We start from the raw sequence: 16262 nt of genomic DNA, 5'->3' as shown, positions 1-16262 counted from the left end.
ACCCTCACTGTGTTTCACTACATTTCTGCTTGCTTCCATGTTCATCAGGTCATCCTGTGCTCACCAATTTAGCTTCCTAGGTATTTTGATCTTTAGAATGAGGTACCTGGGATTGCAGACACGCCTGTTCTGTCATTGCAAAGGAGTATCTCCCTTTGTAAATTAACGACTTAGCAGTCTAATTCACGCACCAGCTTCCTGTGAGTTTGGTTAACGTGAGTCAGTGCCCCTCAGCCAGCTCACATCCATGTGTACAGACCAAAGTGCCCACAAAAGTTCAGGCAACACCAGGACGTGGCTGGCTGGTGAGCCTTTGTCCAAGTGTCCTACAATCTCACTATGGACCCAGTTATCATTGCTGCCAGGGAGTTGGAAAGGATAAGCCAGAGACAGAGACTGGAAGAGCACAGATAGCCTTCTCAACCAGTGCCTGTTTCCCACAGCCTTGCCCAACCATCATGTTATCTAACTTTTGCATAATATCCAATGTTATCTCTTACTATGAGCAAGGTTGTACAGCTTTTCATGTGCTTGAGATCCATTATTATTTTCTGTGAACTGCACGTTCCTATCCCCTGCCCACCGTCTTTTGAACTGTTGATCTTTTTGTGTTTCCTTCTCTAACCTACTTCACATTTGTCCTAGTATTTGAGTTCAGGTATACATCTGACTTTATTTTGTCTGGATGGCTACCCAGTTGTCCCAATATCATATATGAAATAGTCCATCTTCTCATCAGTTTCAGATGCCAACTTTATCATATTAAAAAGTGTGTGTATACACACAGACACACACACACACACATATATATACACATACATATATATATATATGTATGTGTATATATATGTATATATATATATATATATATATATATATATATATTGGACTTCTCTTTTTTTAAAAAAGTCTTCTGATATCCTGTTTTTAAGAGTCTTGATTCAACTGATTCTCTGGTATCACACCTTAACTCTGTGCCTGTCACTGTGTGGGTCCTGGGATCACACAGGTGAACATGACCTTGTCCCCGTGGTCAGCAAGGGGCATCTGCCGTGTTCTTCCATTCCTCTCCTCTGGCTGCCACTCAACCACATCCACTGCTCTTTGCTGCCGGGGAAGCCTTGCACACTCAGATAAGGTCTGCCCACGCCAAGGCTGCCAACTCCAAGTGCTTCTACGTGTTCCATCCCTGGGCATCAGAGGTCTGCTGGGTGCCCTGCCGGCTGGGGAGGACAGCCTCTTCAAGTCCAGGCCTCACTGTATCTGTTTTTCCTGGCCCTGCAGCAGCCCTGCCCTCACCTCAAGTTTTACCCTGACCTCTTGGACAGCTCCCTCAGGTTCTTTTCCTCACTTGTCAGCTTTCCCTAGTTGAAGAGACAGGGAGGGAGACACCATTTTGTTTTCTCTGACCTCCTCTCCCTTCTCTCTGACCCCGCCCTCTCGCCCTCAATTCTCCCTTCTCCCGCCTTCTCCTTTTTCCCAGCCACAAAGCAAAAGCTTTCGCTTTTATGACTAGCAACAGAACTGGATCAGTCTGTCTGACTTTGCAGTCGGAAAGGGAGATCGTTTTCCCCAGCAACGTGATCAGGGGTGTGCGTGGACCAGCAGACCGTCGGTTCCTCGCCCCGCCCTGCCCTGCCCCCACCCCGAACGTGCCCGGGGTCCTGGCGCTACAACAGAAGAGTCTGTGTGCTGGAGAGCAAGTTTCCTGTCCAGCTAGACTGGATCCATCAAACTCAGTTAGACTCAACCAAGAACTGGGCTTTTCAAAACTTGCCTGCCATTACGGAGGCCAGCAAATCCCCACATTTTCTTTTTGGTCTTTCAACAGCCCCCAACAGAAGGCGTCACACTCCATAGTGATGCCTGATTTTGTCCATTCCAAGATGCCCATCTTTTCCGCACCTTTACATCTCAGAAACCAGGATGCGTCTTACATTCGAGGCCCGGAGGAGAACGCACTGTCGCTGTTTACATCGCAGCACGCCTTTCTTGGTTTCTTTTCGTCCTGTCTTTCTTAGGGCTAGGCAAAATAACGGTACCTCTCACAAAAGATGGCATCTTAAATTCGTGAACTACTACAATAATAAAAGCCTCTGTTTATTGAACCCGACGTGTGACATGGATTATTTCCTCCCATCATCACAACACCTCTAGGATGGAGGTATTATTACCCCTACCCTGCAGGGGAGGAAACTGATCAGAGTGGTAGAGCCGCTAGATCATATTCGCACGCCTGATCAATAATGCAGCCGGTATTTCGTAAGGTCTACCCGGCCCACGCTGCTTCTAACTCTACTCGCTGTTCTTTCCGCAACAAAAGATTCTGGGTCTTGCATAATAACAAGCTCTATTAAAAATGCAATGTGCAAGTGGCTACAATCAGTTAACAGCACGGCAAGTTCCCTGAGGGCTGATATGAGTTAAAATCCAAATTGACAGGGGGTGGAGTGGGCTACGGAGTAGAATCTAGAGCTGGAAGGAGTTCTCAGGTCAGAGGTGGGGTTGGGAGAGGCAGCGTGCACAGGGAAGGCATGAGAGGGGCTCAGAAAGGGAGATGAGAATGGGGAGGGCGCAGTCTTGGCAGATTTGCCCTGAAAAATCCCTCCTCTCGCGCAGGAGGACTGGCTCGGAGGGTTGGAAACAGTTCCCCAGATTCAGCCCAGCCCGCCTCCCCCACCCTGAGGGTCTCCACAGCTGAGCCCTGTTCTTTCTAAGGTAGGAGGACAGTAAGAGGGGAATCGAGGGAGGGAGAGACACCAACAGGAACCCGCTTCCCCTTTTGCCCATTTAATGACTGAGACAGTCAAGTGCCTTTCCCTTTCTCTCTCTCTTAAAATGGGAACTCTCCACCTAACTATCTGCAGAATTCGTTTAGAGGAAGATAAATGTGCTGTGAAAATAAATGTCCAGTGACCAGCCTCCATTTCATTTTTTGTATCTGGAGACCCTTGCGTATCTGTTGTTGCAAATGACATCCCTGGGTGCCAGGACGACGAGAAGGGAGTAGCACCTCTTTGAAAAAGGAAGAAAGAGATCTAGCAAGGCTCAGGTCCCACTGGCCCCTCAGCAGAGCTGGGGCACCCCTAGCAGCTGGCCACAGCCAGATGCCCACTGTGACGGCGGGCGCTTCCCAAGCATCCTATAGTGTCTTCCAACAACCTTCAGAGGAGAGGCTCAGAGACGCTGAGTGACCTGCCCAAGTTCCCCCAGGTAGTCGGTGACACAGGCAGGATTGAACCTGAGTCTGTTTGACTCCAGGGCCCTTAGATGACTCCACTAGACCGGCTGCCTGAATCGACAGACTCTCTGCTTGAGGTTCAAACTCTCTGTTTGAACCTGTTTTCAGGTTCAAGGGCTGCACCCTGCACCCTCCCTCCACCATCAACAGCGTTTGAGGCTGAGGCTGGGTTGAAGCCCCTTCTTCACCTATACCCTTCCCTCGCTTCCAGTTGGACTCAGCCTCTGCTGTTTCTAGAAAAATTTATATCTTGCGGGAAAGACCAACAGTCTACCCAGTCCCTGCCCCCAGAAGCCCTCCTGGGCTTCAGGAAACGACCCCCTCCCCTGGCCACTCCACCTCCTGGACACCCAAGGAGTTCAAAATGAGTCCCCCCAGAACGTGCCACTTTGGCCTGGGGTTATTTGAGTTGAAGGCAATGGAGGCCCCCAAAGACACAGGAAGAGCTTTTTACCTCCCCCCTCAACTGCCTAAAAGAATTTAGATAGGGGGCCTGGCTCACAGAGAGTTATTATCAGAGACAACTTTTATCTGAGAGACCCGGCTGCATAGCAGGGCAAACATCCCGTTACCAAACGTCTGCCCTTCTTTCTGTCCGGTGACTCACCCTTCTCTGCTTTGAAGCCCTAGGCCCTTATCGCATTCCTCAGCTCGGGACGGCACATAAGCCTCCGCTGCCCTTGGGTCTCCTATCCTTATGGGATCCCTGAACATACGTAATTATACTTGTTCTTCTCCTATTAGTCTGTCTGATGTCAATTTGGTCATTAGACCAGCCAAAGAACCTAGAAGGCTAGAGGACGAATTTTTCCTCCCCAACAGGATGCAAATCAGGTAGGATAATAAATAATACCAACCTGTAGCTGAGCAATTTTACATTTCATTTCACATACTTCTCATCCATTGACCCATGTGGTCCTGTGTGAACCCCCCACCCCGTGAGGAAGGTAACAGGGGCTACCCTTCTGGTTTTCCAGGCAAGGAAACTGAGGCCCAGAGAGGTAAGCTGAGTCCAGAGTCAGAGGAAGAGAGAGAGGGTAGGCTTGAGCCCAGCATATTAAATCCCCAGAACCAGGGTACTTTCTAATAAGCCACTTTGCCTTCACAGAGCTCAGACCCCCGTGAGAGCTGGCTGGATCTCGTATTTTCTCTTTCTTTTTTTTCTTTCGTGGCCGCACCACGCGGCACGCGGGCTCTTAGTTCCCCAACCGGGGGGATCGAACCTGTGCCCCCTGCAGCGGAAGCGCGGAGTCCTAACCACTGGACCACCAGGGAAGTCCCTGTACGTTCTTGAGTCAGCACAGCGGGGGAGACGGAGGACTGAGGGAGGAGGGAAGGGAGGGGTCAGCAGAGGGCCGGATGAGGAGGCTGGAATCCTGGGAAGGGCAGGAGAAAGAAACCAGAGAGAAAAGCCAGACCACTTGGGAATTGTCCCCGGGGGTCCACTGAAACTCAAGGCTGAGGTGGAAAGGTGTCTTCTACCTGCCCAGGGCCCTGGAGGGAAAGGTACTTTACAGATGCTCTCTAGGAGGCTTGGGAAGAACACCGCCCTCCTTCCCAAGGCAGGCGGGGGTGGGGCTGCCCAGTTGCCCCGGTAGTGGCCTCATTGTGAGGTGGTTCTGGTCACAGGCCAGGGGGTTGAGGTGGGAGGAGACGGAAGTGGTGGGGGCAGTGGCAGCCTCCTGGGCTCTGCCTGCCCCCAGCCCCTGCCTGGGGCCTTCTGTCACCGCCACCACCATGGGCAGTGCGTACCACTGGGAGGCCCGTCGCCGGCAGATGGCTTTGGACCGGAGGAGGTGGCTGATGGCCCGGCAGCAGCAGCAGCAAGAGCAGGTGCATGAGAGGGGCCCCGTTCACCAGGGTCCTTCCGGGGACACGGAGGGGACGGGGAGGGAAGACGGACCCCAAGGAAGCCGTCTATTATCTGGTGAATGTTGTTTTGCTTGGGCTGGAGGAAAGCAAGGTCCTTCGATGTCTTGGATGAACCGTGTGTGTGTGTGTGTGTGTGTGTGTGTGTGTGTGTGTGTGTGTATTGGGGTGACTCAGCTTTGCTGTTGTACTAGGCTGAGGCCTCATGTGGGATTGAGGGGTCAGGCTCGGGACGTTTTAAAGCTGCGCTGTCCAATAGGGTGGCCACCAGCCTGTGTGCTATATAGCCCTTGAGACGTGGCTAGTGAGACCGACGAACTGAATTTTAAATGTTACATACACTTAATTTATTTAAATATACTCTTTAAAGCAAATTTTCATTTTACGTACTGGAACATTTTTAAGTACGTTCGGAACAACGTGGATATGTGAATCTACTTTTTCGACTGTAAATTATCTGAACTCTAAAGATAGATCAAATATTTTAAACCAAAATGTAGTGTCTAAATCAAGATGTGCCGTTGAGTATAAAATGCCCTCTGGGTTTTGAAGACGTAATACAAAAACAAAGACTATAAACGATCTCATTAATATTTTCATATCGGTTTTACGTTTTGGCTGTATTGGGTTGAATAAAATATATTATTACACTTAGTTGCACCTATTTCTTCTTACTTTGGCACGTGGCTAACAGCGCATTTTAAATTATATATGGCCCTCGTTATATTTCCATTGGACAGTGCTGTTTCAAAGCATGGGCAAGAGATTATTCTTTACCCTCTGGCACTGCAAACGGTTTTCAGTGCGGGCGCGCAGCTCCCAAGCTAGGAGGTAGGTGGCCAGAGGCCGCTGTTTCCCGGGCAGGGGCTGTGCCGGGGGACACTGTTGCTATAGAAACGGTCCTTGGGTGTGGGTGGGTGAGGGGAGAGAGCTCAGGCTCCAGCCTCAGCCTCCAACTCCAGGGAACAGAGAGACCCTCCAGCCACCTCCACCTCTGGATTCCCTTGCCTTGCTCCCCTCAGTGTCTCTGGCAGGGGGCGTGGGGTGACTGGGTAGGGAGGGAGGAGGATGCCACTTGCGGGGCGCTTCTTGACAGGAACTGAAGAAACTCCAAGAAGAGGAACGGCAATCTGAAAAAAAACCCCAGCCATCTCGGGAGTCGCCGCAGGAGTCTCAGCCACCGCCGGCGCCAGCACAGTCGCCACCCGCTCAGCCGCAGCCGCAGCCGCAGCAGGTACCCGAGCGGCCGCCGCCGCCGCCGCCTCAGCCAAAGCCACAAAATGCCCAAGACCCTCTTACTCAGCGCACCTCCCGGTACATTCTCCAGGATTGCCAAAGGCCAGGCCCCCACAAGGACCGATTCCAAGGAGGGGTGATGAACCCTCAAGGTCCAGGTAAGTGAGATGCCCGGGACCGAGCGGGAGACAGTGAGGAGAGAGCCCCTGGCTATAGCCCACAATCCACATCTGTCACCCCACCCTTTGACCCTCCCCGGCACCCTTCACCTTTACTTGGGGGGGGGGGTCACTCTCTGAGCGGATTTGCACCAAGCGAGAGCTGCAGAGAAACCCGCTGACTTCCGCAGAGGGTGGCTCAGAAGTTGTCAGTCCCTTCTCCAGGGTGAGGGTGACAGACGGGGTCGGGGCGGCCAGAGGGTGGGATAGGAGGTGTGGGCTTAGCAACGGATATCCTGAGCCCTGGGGAAGCCGGGGGGGGGGGGGGCGCTCTGGAACAGGGAAGCACCGGTCGGCTTCCTAGTGCAGAATTCTCAGTGGGGGCTGGGACTTTGCCTTGCCCCAGCTAGGGGCCTTGGCCTGCCCCCAGACACGTGGTAAAGAGTCCAGCTGTGGCACGTGCCATCCTCAGGAACTGCCAGATGAGTAACGTGTGCTTCGTTTCATCATCAGGTTTCAGGAAATCTAGCCCAGATACACACACCAAGTACCCACGACTCACGGTGAGACGGCCTCAGAGTGTGAAAGGCAGCTAGAGTCTGGCTGCGTGTCTGAGCGTGCTTGCGTGTAAGTGCGGGTGGAGTCTAGAAAGGCTTCCTTGGCAGGAATCGGGAGAGGGGACTGAAGTTATTCAGTCACTTCTGGACGGCCCGTTCCTCCCTTCCACGCCCCCATAAAAATGTCTCTGTAGGCCCTGTTGCTCAGCACTCAGTATAAGTGAAGGAGCTGACGATCTAGTTGGAAAGACAGGACAGGTGCCAGAGAAGCAAAATCAAGGGGCCGTTTGAAATGCTGATCGGGGGTAGAGCCAGCTGGAGCGGGAGGACGGTAAGACGTGAAGTCAGAGGTGGTGGTCTCCGTCAGGGGGTCTCCGACCACCACTCTCTGGGAGCACGACTCACATCTCTGAGCCTCAGCTGCCCCACCCGTAAAATGAGACTGATAATACCGCCTCCTCAACAGAGGTGGCACGAGGACTGAATTAAAAGGGAAAGCATCCGAAGCACTTAGCTTACAGCCTGGCTCACTGGGGACCGTCAAACCCAGGAAGACTCTTTTTTGAGAGTCTTGAGAATTACAGAAAACAGGGTAAGCTTTGGAAAGAAGCTTTTCTTTCCTGACTCGGGTGCACAGGATGGGAGAACCTGATCCTGGCCCTTTAAGAGGAGGCCGGGGCTGCTACATTTCACTTCCATTACTCTGGCTTCAGAGGGCCTAAGACAATGGTCTGAAACCAGCAGGCCCCGGAGCTGCTAACTAACCCGTCTTGCCTCCTGTCTCTCCCTCTTCTCAGTCAACGAATTACATCCAGCAGTGGTGATTCAGAGACAGACCCCCCCCCCCCCCAAGACCCCACTGGCCATCAGCAAACATCAGATGAGCAGCCCCACCTTCTTACCTCCCAGCAACATCTCCACTTCAGAAGCCAACCCCTCCTGATCCACTCTGTCGGGGGAGGCTAGCTGGGAATAACACGTGATCTCTTCCCGGAAAGAATCAAGACCCTGGCTGGGCTCCCTGAGACCGAGATGAGGGGGAGGGGGCAGGAAGACCCACGAAGAGGATGGAGACAGTGCGAGAAGAAAGTGGAGGGCGATTCCATGCTTCTCCAGGCAAAGCCAATGGGAGAACTTGGCCTTGGGCCCCCCCCCCCCCCAGGTCTACAGCTCCACCACTGGCCCTTATTTAGCAGCGATAGGCCTGCTGGGGGCTCAGGTTTATGACTCTCACTGGAGCCACCAGCCCGTCCTCCTGGCCGACGCTTATTGAGATGCATCTGGGGAAGCGGGGGTTGGGTCACACCAGAGCGGCCCTGGGACCTGGGGCAGCATCAGGAAGAAGTGGCAGGCAGGGGCCTCCCCCAAGTCCGGTGTCACGCCTGGTCCACTGTGGGCACTCCGCTGTTGAACGGACGATGGTTGGAAGGGATGGAGAGAAAGAACTCAGAGGAAAGGAGGACTGCAGCCTCAGGCACAGGACACCGGACCTTGGGAAGAGGGGGACTCGCCCCCGCAAATCCACAGGCCTCTTCCTCCCTGGGTCTCAGCCTTTCCTTGTAGCAGAGACAACCGAGAGGCTCTGGAGGCCCCAGGCATCCCCCTCACCACTTCCTGAAACTGACACCTGGGGTCCCCCAGCCCCGCTCCCTCTTCCACTCTTGACTGGTCAGGGGGGAGCCTGGGTCCTTTCACTGCTGCAGCATCGCCTTTGGGTGAGACTGAAGGCGCCTCTCAGCGCAGCGTTTCCTGAGAGGAGCAGTTGGGGGAGGCGAAGGAGCGGGGGCGCACAGAACGGGGAGCGTGAACGTTGGGAGGGACTCAGAGATACACAACGAGGGAAAGGGAGAGGGCGAGCTCCCCGGGAGCAGTCTCCCAGAAGGCACGGAGGCAGGGCGTGTTCCCGAGGGGCTCAGGGACCGGGGAAGAGACCCTGAGGCCCACTCGGATATTAAGAAACAGGCTGTGAGATGGGGAGCGTCCACCAGCTCCCTTCCCACTCACAGGAGCCTTTTATTTTCCTTTCTTAAACATCGTGAAGCACCGTTTATTGACTCCAATATAAGTCCATTACATTTGGCGAACTCCACCCGGCGTGAGCTCCAGCCTGGCCCTCGCGGACTTCCGTGCTCTTACCAGCGCCACCTCGACGCCAGTTACCCAGGCGTGGAAGCGCGCAGACAGCACCAACTCCTTCCTTCCCCTCATCCCCCCGGCCGGCTCCTCACCCGGTTCTGGCCCCACGTCCCCTTCTCCGGTCCTTCCTACTGCAAACTCAGCTTTCCCTGCTACTCAAGCTCACCTCTCTGCCTGTCTGAGTGATGGAAACCGTAACCGCCTTTAGTGAGCAGACACAATTCCTGCTCGCCTAAAGAACCCGGGGGGGTTGCCTGGGGCTTCGCGTCGTCTGAGTGACAGCAAAGAGGGGACGGCCTAGACCAGTCCCGACGGATACGCAGCTCCGGACTGTCAGTGCCCGAAGGAGAGCACAGGCCTCTGGGAGCAGAGGGTGCCCTGGGGCTAGGCTGGGGGTGCAGCGGAACCCAGCAGTTTGGCTTCACCTCTGCAGGTTTCCAGCGGGAGAGCAGCTGCACCCACCGTTTGACCTGCCTGTGTCCACTCACATGGGCTCAGGCTTGTGGCCTCCTTCGATAAAAACCTTTTAAAACGACTCTGGCTTTGTCTCTGTTTTTCCTGTGCAGGCCCAGGGGGTGCCCGGTGCCTCCCTTCCTTCCCCTCCCCTCCTACTTTGCTTCCTGCTATGAAGAGAATGATAAAACTGCTTTCTGGAGAGGAGAAGCTTTAGCTGCAGAACAGCTCTGACTTCCTGGGGACCCAGACAGTCTTGAACCAAGAAGGCTGCAGAGCCAAAGGGCCTTGGCCAATCTTGCTGTCAGATGGGTGGGTGGGTGGGGGTGGGGGACAAGTTACCAGGCGAGAAGCAGGCCATCACCATCACTCTGTCACACGACCAAAGCAGGGCGGCCGAGGAGAGCACCTACGGTTCCCTAAAAGGCCCTGGGGACAACACTGGCTGTCCCCCACGTCACTTTCTCATTACCAGGTGGAGAACTTGGAAAGGATCCATGTATTAAAAGCCAGACAAAATGAAAGCTTTCTCCACATTCAGGCAGGAGGAAGGTCTTCCCTGGACGAGCTGGGCAACCAAGGTGCTCAGCACAGAAAGTGTGGGGGCCCCTCCATGCCTCTGAGGCAGCTCTGAGGAAATGTCAGGTCAGACTTTCCTCAGGACCAAGGGGAATATCTGGTGCTGGCCTCGAGAAGAACCAGGCTTCCGTTCCTGTGGAAATCAGAGAGGGTGTGAGGCTGTGTGTGTGTGTGTATGAAGTTAACGTCCACAGAAAGCTTCCTCTGCTGGGGGTGAACAGGGGGAGGGTATGATAAAGCAGGGCTTTTCCTCTGGCAAAGTCACTCTCGTCCTGTTGGGTGCCACGGAGTGGTGGGAGATACAGACCAGGCCGGCAGGTGCCCGGAGCTCGACGACAGCAGACAGGTCACGGCGGGCGAGGGACCAGCAAGTGGGGCTTGGATGTGTTTCCCCGGCAGTCCACATATTCGTAGCTCTGGAAGACCAGCTGCTCTGAATGGCTCAGGTAGGAACAGGTCAGGGTGCCCCTGGAGAGGAAACAGGGCTTTTTTTTTTTTTTTTTCTTTCCAAAAAAAAAAAACAAACCCGTTTTATTTTGAAGATTACAGAACTTGAGCCTTGACCCCACCCAGCTTCCACTTCCACCGATCTAAGGATCTGCAGTTGGGGTAGGAGTGAGACAAGGAAGTAGGGAGGGGAGGGGAGAGACCTGGCGGCGGCGGCAGTAAGATGGCGGCTGAAGTGCTCACGCCACCCGAGGTCTGGGCTTCACCGTCTTTACTCCTCCACACCACAAGGGTCTGGGAGGAAGAGGAAAGCCCCGGCCCTGCTCTGCTCTCTGGGGAGGGCTGGCTTCCTCAGACCAAACCCGGCCCTTCCTGCTGCTCCCCACTCCGCCGCCGAAGCACCTGGGACAGCTGCCCCCCCCCCCGCCCCGCCCCACCAGGGTTCCGGGCAGATCTGTGGCTGTCACGTCAGTAGCTCACAAGCAAGGTGGGCCTTAGGGGAGGGGCTGGACCTGCTACGTCCAAGAGCCGACACAGACTCACGGGATTCGCTGCGATGACTCTCCTCCCACGGGGGGGCAGAAGTGGGAGAGGGGTACCAGGGCTCCAAGCCCTACTTACTGGATGTGCAGAAGCACGTGGTGGACTTTGATTTTCAGCCAGGTACAGATCTTGCTGAGAGAGACAGAGACAGAGAGAGAGAGAGAACCCGGGCCCACGTTTCACACACTGAGCAGCCTGTCAGACAGCTCGGAGGAGACCTGCAGTCTCAGCCCCCCTTGCCTCCTCTCCAGCAGGGGCCCCACAGGCCACCCCCACCCCTTCCCTCTCCCTCTGCCCAAGGTGAGCGTGTCGCCCCTGCTGCAATAGCACTCCTCCAACCCCCACTGGTTTGGCCCAGGCACGGGCTGGCCTCTCCCTTAGTAGGAAACGGTGAGTCGGGCTGAAGAGCCCGAGGTCATATATCGTAAGCATTAACCAGATTCTAGCCTGGCTTTCATTCCAGTCCAGGTCCAAACAGGCAGAGGCCGGGGACCCTGAATGCCGGTACGTTGCAGTCTTGGCCACAAGAGTGCAGGCCACCTGCTGACTGCAGGGCTGGCTAAGCAATCAGAACATCTGGTGGGAATTCAAACCGGGTTCCCAGCCGGGAAAGAGGCTAAGGGAGAAGGGATCAAGGGCCACTCACTATGTGTTCTCGTCCCATATCCTGTTGGCCACCGTATACAACATCTGTCAACCAAACGGGTGTAGGGTTAGCCCCGACTCCAGCCACCCCATTCCTCCCGCCACCCGCGTCCACACGCAGCCGTGGGCAGGGCTGGCCGGCAAGAGGGAGTCACCTGCTCACTGGCCAAAGGGCCGATGCGGAGGAGAAGGCGGTTGGAGACCTGCCCCACCACGAGGGACAGGTGCAGAACCTCAATGGTCAGCTGGGTCACAGCGACGGGGTAGTAGTTGTTATTGGAGACGCTCAAGATATTCTGGGGAGGGAGACAGGGAAAGGAAGGGGCTAGGGTAGCACCGTCCTTGGCAAGAAGGAGTCAAACGGTTTCAAAACCCCGCAGCCTGATTGAGCCCCACCCCCAACATGGGCCTCAGCCGCTCGGGCCCCAGGGCCAGGAGCCCCTCCGAGGGGCTCCTAATGGCGAGGGGTCACCTTTAACTGAGACAGTAAGCTTAAGACGTTAAGACATTGAGACAGTAAGCTAAGACGTTCAGCTTAAGACATTAAGACATCAAAATCCAGTCTCGCCCTGCAAGGCTCTCTCTCTTCAGTCCTGCCCACCCAGGGAGTCTCAGGCACACCACCCCGACTGCGCCCAGTGATTTATGGCTCTGGCCTCAGTTCTAACCCCTCACAGTTCCAATCCTGCACAATCTGTTAGGGGGCTCATGGTTGCTCCTGCTTCTCCCCAGGCTTCTGACATCCTCTGGGTGCCATAAGATCCCTGGCTACCGATGCCCAGGGTGAGAACACTGGACAAGGGCTACAGAGGAGTGTTGCCAGGAAGGTGGGGTCGGAGCCCAGGGGCACAGGCACCCACCCACCGTTATATTGAGGTGGATATCGGCCTCGTCAACAGTCACCGTGGAGGAGTTGAGGCCTACAGGCTGCACGGCGATAGTCCGGGGAAACAGGAAAAAGACGATGAGGGAGGAGGTCACCAGGCAGATGAACACTGCCAGGAACACGAAGAGCTTCCTGTGGGAAAACAGGACCCGGGGTAGAGGAGTGGAGAAGTCTGGACACCAAGGCAGCCTGGGCCGGGGGCGTTCAGACATTCTTCTCTCTATATAAGGCTCTCCTCCGAGTTCCCCCTCACAACTGTACACTTAGCTCCCCAGATGTGGAGGACCAACCTAGGCTCAGATGTGGCCCAGAGTGGGTAGGAGCACCGGATTGAGAGGCTGGCAGCCTGGCTTCCATTCCCAGCTCTGTGTACCCACTGGCCCAGCAACTCTGAACTACCCGCTTAACCGCCCTAAGCCTCAGTTTCCTTGTCTATAAAATGGAGATAATTGTACCTACCTCATACAATCTGTTATGGGCTAAGGCATGAAAAGGCACCAATCCCTGGTCCTGGCACATAGCCAAAGGCTCAACCAATGCTAGCTATTCTCACTGGAAGAAGTAAGCCCATGTGAATTTTGACAGTTCTGAATTTTAATATTCATATTCAGAACAAGACATCATCGGTCTATCTAATTCAAAATTGAGATATGCATTAAAGAGAGAGCACCTTGTTAGCATTTTCTAAGGGGCACTGCCAGATTCGGCTTCTGGTGCACTGGTGGGGGTAGGCTGGGTGGTGGCCCCCCCCACGGAAGCTGAGGACCCTGGGAGGAGGTTGCAGGGATCTATGTCAAAGGACCCAGATGACAAACAGGGTCATGGGCCCCCCAGTGAAACTCAGGGCTGCCTCTGAGGTTCTGAAGTGTCCCAGAACAGAGTGCAACTGGTTTCCCATCTCTACGGGGAAAAGAACAAGCAGGTCTGAGCTGCCATAGCAAAGGAAGTTCTTAGGAAAAATCACTTCCCCAAACCAATTGCAACCAGAGCCACTCCCTCCCTCCTGGAAGGACTTGCAGAGTCAAGAGGTCCTCTCTGTCTTCAAAAGGGAGCCATGCTTCTTGGAAGCAGTGATGCTTAGGACACCAAGAGGCCTCAGGTGGCATCTGCTATGCCCCGAGCTTCTTAAACTAGGAAAATCCTTGGAAACAGGGAGCTAATACGTCTGAGGCCAGTGAGGCTCAGGCTTTCTGGGGGAGAACCAATGGAGAAAAACTGGGGGGGAAGGGGGATTGGGGGAGACAAAGAGGAAGAGCCCCCAGGGGCAATGCCTACAGAGCTGGGATAGGAAGAGGGGCTTACGTGTGCCTGGGCTTCAGCCTCTGGTCCCCATAGGGGATGAGGGCCACCAGCTGCTTCTCTAGTTCTGTAGAAAGAGGGTGAGAGGGAGGGCCAAGAAGTGTCCATGACAAATGTTTCCTGTGCCAGCCTGCCAGAAGCACCCCTCCATCCCACAGAGCAGTGTCAGAAGCATGCCACCTCTGCCTCAGAGCAGGACTGGGAATACTGGGCTGTTGGCAGCTCAGCTTTGCCATCTCTAGAATGGAGGTGAGATTTTCATTAACAGGTGTGAAGAATTTCTGCACGTCACCACAAATCAGAGAAGCCCAATTTCTTTGGAGAGGTCATTATAACTTCCTGAATCCTAAGGCAGTGTTGCTAAGAGAGCAGAGAGGCTGGAAATTCCCTGGGTTTGGGCGGTACAACCAGTGCAGGAGGGGGGTCTCTGCAGCGAGCCCAGGGAGGGTTAGCGTCTCCCTGGCTAGCCTGAAACTCAGGGACTAGGAGCTGGGAGACCCAACCCCATCCAAGGAGACTCAGAGGGGCCTGGTGCTGGCCAGCTGGCTGCTAAGAGCTTTTCCTGGATTCCAGGCTACTTCCAGAGCCTGGGGCCACTCACCTCGAGGGATCTCCCCACTGCCCTGGCAGGTGGGACAAGTCACAAAGCTGACACCAGCAGCCCTTTCACAAGGCACACAGGAACAAAAAGGCTTGCTGCTGGTGGTGCTGGAGTAGCTGGCAGCCTTGCTGCCAAAGGCTGGGTCGGGGGACAGGATCGACTTGTTCTCATTCTCCCGAGAGCCCAGCTGGGAGAATGTCTCACCCATTGTTCAGGGGTATTTTTCACTGATGAGAAAAGAACAAAGTTCAGTTAGCACTGATGCCGGGTGTCACTCTGGTTTTAGGTTCTTGAGATTGGCAAGGAGCCCCACCACAATTTCAGCAAGCTCAAGCCTAAGGAAGTGAGGGTGTGGAAATTCGAGCAGTTACACACGAATCTTGGATCAGGAATCTCAATGCATTTCAACTCTTTTTTTTATTGTAGGAGAGCTCAATCGGCCTGCAAGAGGGAAAAGCAAAGCAGAAGTTATTTTACTTTAAGGGAATTTCATAAGTGAAAGGCAGAGCGCTTAATTTTGTTCTGGAAAAGTTGCTGAGCTGTCATTCACTGCAAGGGAAGGAAGTTAGATAGGCCTTGGGGGCAGCAGCCAGGAGAGCCCCTTCATCCTCTGCGACAAGATGACTCTGCACATGTCTCCAGAGCACCTGGGCAAAAATGCCCGAGGCCTCCAGCCTGGGTGTGGAAGGAAAGTGTCCATTCCTGAGCCTGGGCAGGTGCTGGAGTAATAGGAAGGGAGGGATTCTTTGGAACAAGAAAGAAAAAGGAGGCTAGGCTGGCCACAGGTGTGGCTAAAAACCCTAAAATGATTGTGGAAGGGAGCATAAACCTCTTCCGCTTGCTTTCTGAGTTGGGGTGGGAAAGAATGTCTGGGGGAGGGTGGTAGCAATTTCAGGGTCAGTCCTTCACTAGGACGAGTCACAGCTAACTCCAGATTCTTCCCAAAAGACTGGTGGCAAATGAGTGGGCAAGGTGAGCCGAACTCAGATCTTCTGGGCTTAAAATAAAGGAAGCCTCACCTGGTTTAGGTCTGAGATCCTGGGCTCCTCTCAGCTGCAAGAGGGCTGGAGATTTCTGGAGTACGTCTTTGGGGAGGAGGGCCTGTAAGGCAGGGTGGCTCCAGGGGCCACCAGTCCCCTTCCCGTAGAGTCCTGGGGACCGATTGCACCGCGTTGGAGGAGGTGGGGAGCAGCGACCCTGGCCTCCCCAGAGGCTTCACGCCCTACTCTGGGGCTCGGCCATGGGCTGCGGGGTCGGAGCGGACTGAGAGGCTAGGATTTCATTGAAGGAGGATTTTAAGTCCCACCAGACACCCCGAGAGGCCGTTAGTAGAGCTTGGAAGCTGCGTGTTGGGCTAGGAGGAGGCACAGAAGGGGCCTGGGCCCTTGCCTGCCAAAGGGAAAGAAGGGAAGGAGGGTCCCGAATCGCCTTACCCCCGGGTGACCGCAGCAACAGAAACGCCTGCAAAGCAGAATCGAAAGTGCGGGAGCCGGGGTTTCGCCCCAGGCTTCGGCTCAAAGCCTTGGGAAGCTCCGCCCCGGCTCCTCCGGACCCGCCCCTCCGTCCCAGGGCCAGCCTCTCTCGACACAGCGGCCAGAAAATTTCTCCGTTC

At 54.7% G+C, this 16262-nt stretch overlaps 2 protein-coding genes across 5 annotated transcripts; one reads left to right on the top strand and one right to left on the bottom strand.

The window, feature by feature from the left end:
* The first annotated feature begins 4187 nt into the window (after positions 1-4187).
* LOC309650034 (coiled-coil domain-containing protein 200-like) lies at positions 4188-9732 on the top strand. 4 transcript variants are annotated; one of them, XM_082440828.1, is made up of 4 exons: positions 4188-4747; positions 4987-5074; positions 6207-6504; positions 7859-9732. In XM_082440828.1, the coding sequence occupies exons 2-4, from the start codon at positions 5018-5020 to the stop codon at positions 8002-8004; spliced, it is 501 nt and encodes a 166-aa protein (XP_082296954.1). In that variant the 5' UTR covers positions 4188-4747; positions 4987-5017; the 3' UTR covers positions 8005-9732. The 4 variants fall into 4 exon arrangements, with proteins under 4 accessions (XP_082296954.1, XP_082296953.1, XP_082296956.1 ...); XM_082440830.1 differs by lacking the exon at positions 4188-4747 and adding an exon at positions 7018-7067 and having other exon boundaries at positions 4849-5074; positions 7859-7990; XM_082440829.1 differs by lacking the exon at positions 4188-4747 and adding an exon at positions 7018-7131 and having other exon boundaries at positions 4855-5074; positions 7859-8000.
* A 398-nt stretch (positions 9733-10130) lies between these two features.
* TMEM106A (transmembrane protein 106A) lies at positions 10131-16178 on the bottom strand. The gene is made up of 8 exons (XM_082440823.1): positions 16084-16178; positions 14651-14877; positions 14053-14116; positions 12729-12882; positions 12020-12160; positions 11866-11909; positions 11298-11351; positions 10131-10697 (listed from the first exon to the last, which is right to left on the bottom strand). Exons 2-8 carry the CDS (start codon positions 14856-14858, stop codon positions 10577-10579), a joined length of 786 nt encoding a protein of 261 aa, XP_082296949.1. The 5' UTR covers positions 14859-14877; positions 16084-16178; the 3' UTR covers positions 10131-10576.
* Between the last annotated feature and the right edge of the window lie 84 nt (positions 16179-16262).

Source organism: Balaenoptera physalus (assembly GCF_965194825.1).
Source record: "Balaenoptera physalus genome assembly, chromosome: 20".
In the NCBI taxonomy this organism is placed as follows: Eukaryota; Metazoa; Chordata; class Mammalia; order Artiodactyla; family Balaenopteridae; genus Balaenoptera; species Balaenoptera physalus.
Note: the sequence above shows the minus strand (reverse complement) of the source record. Positions and strands in the feature narration are given on the sequence as shown.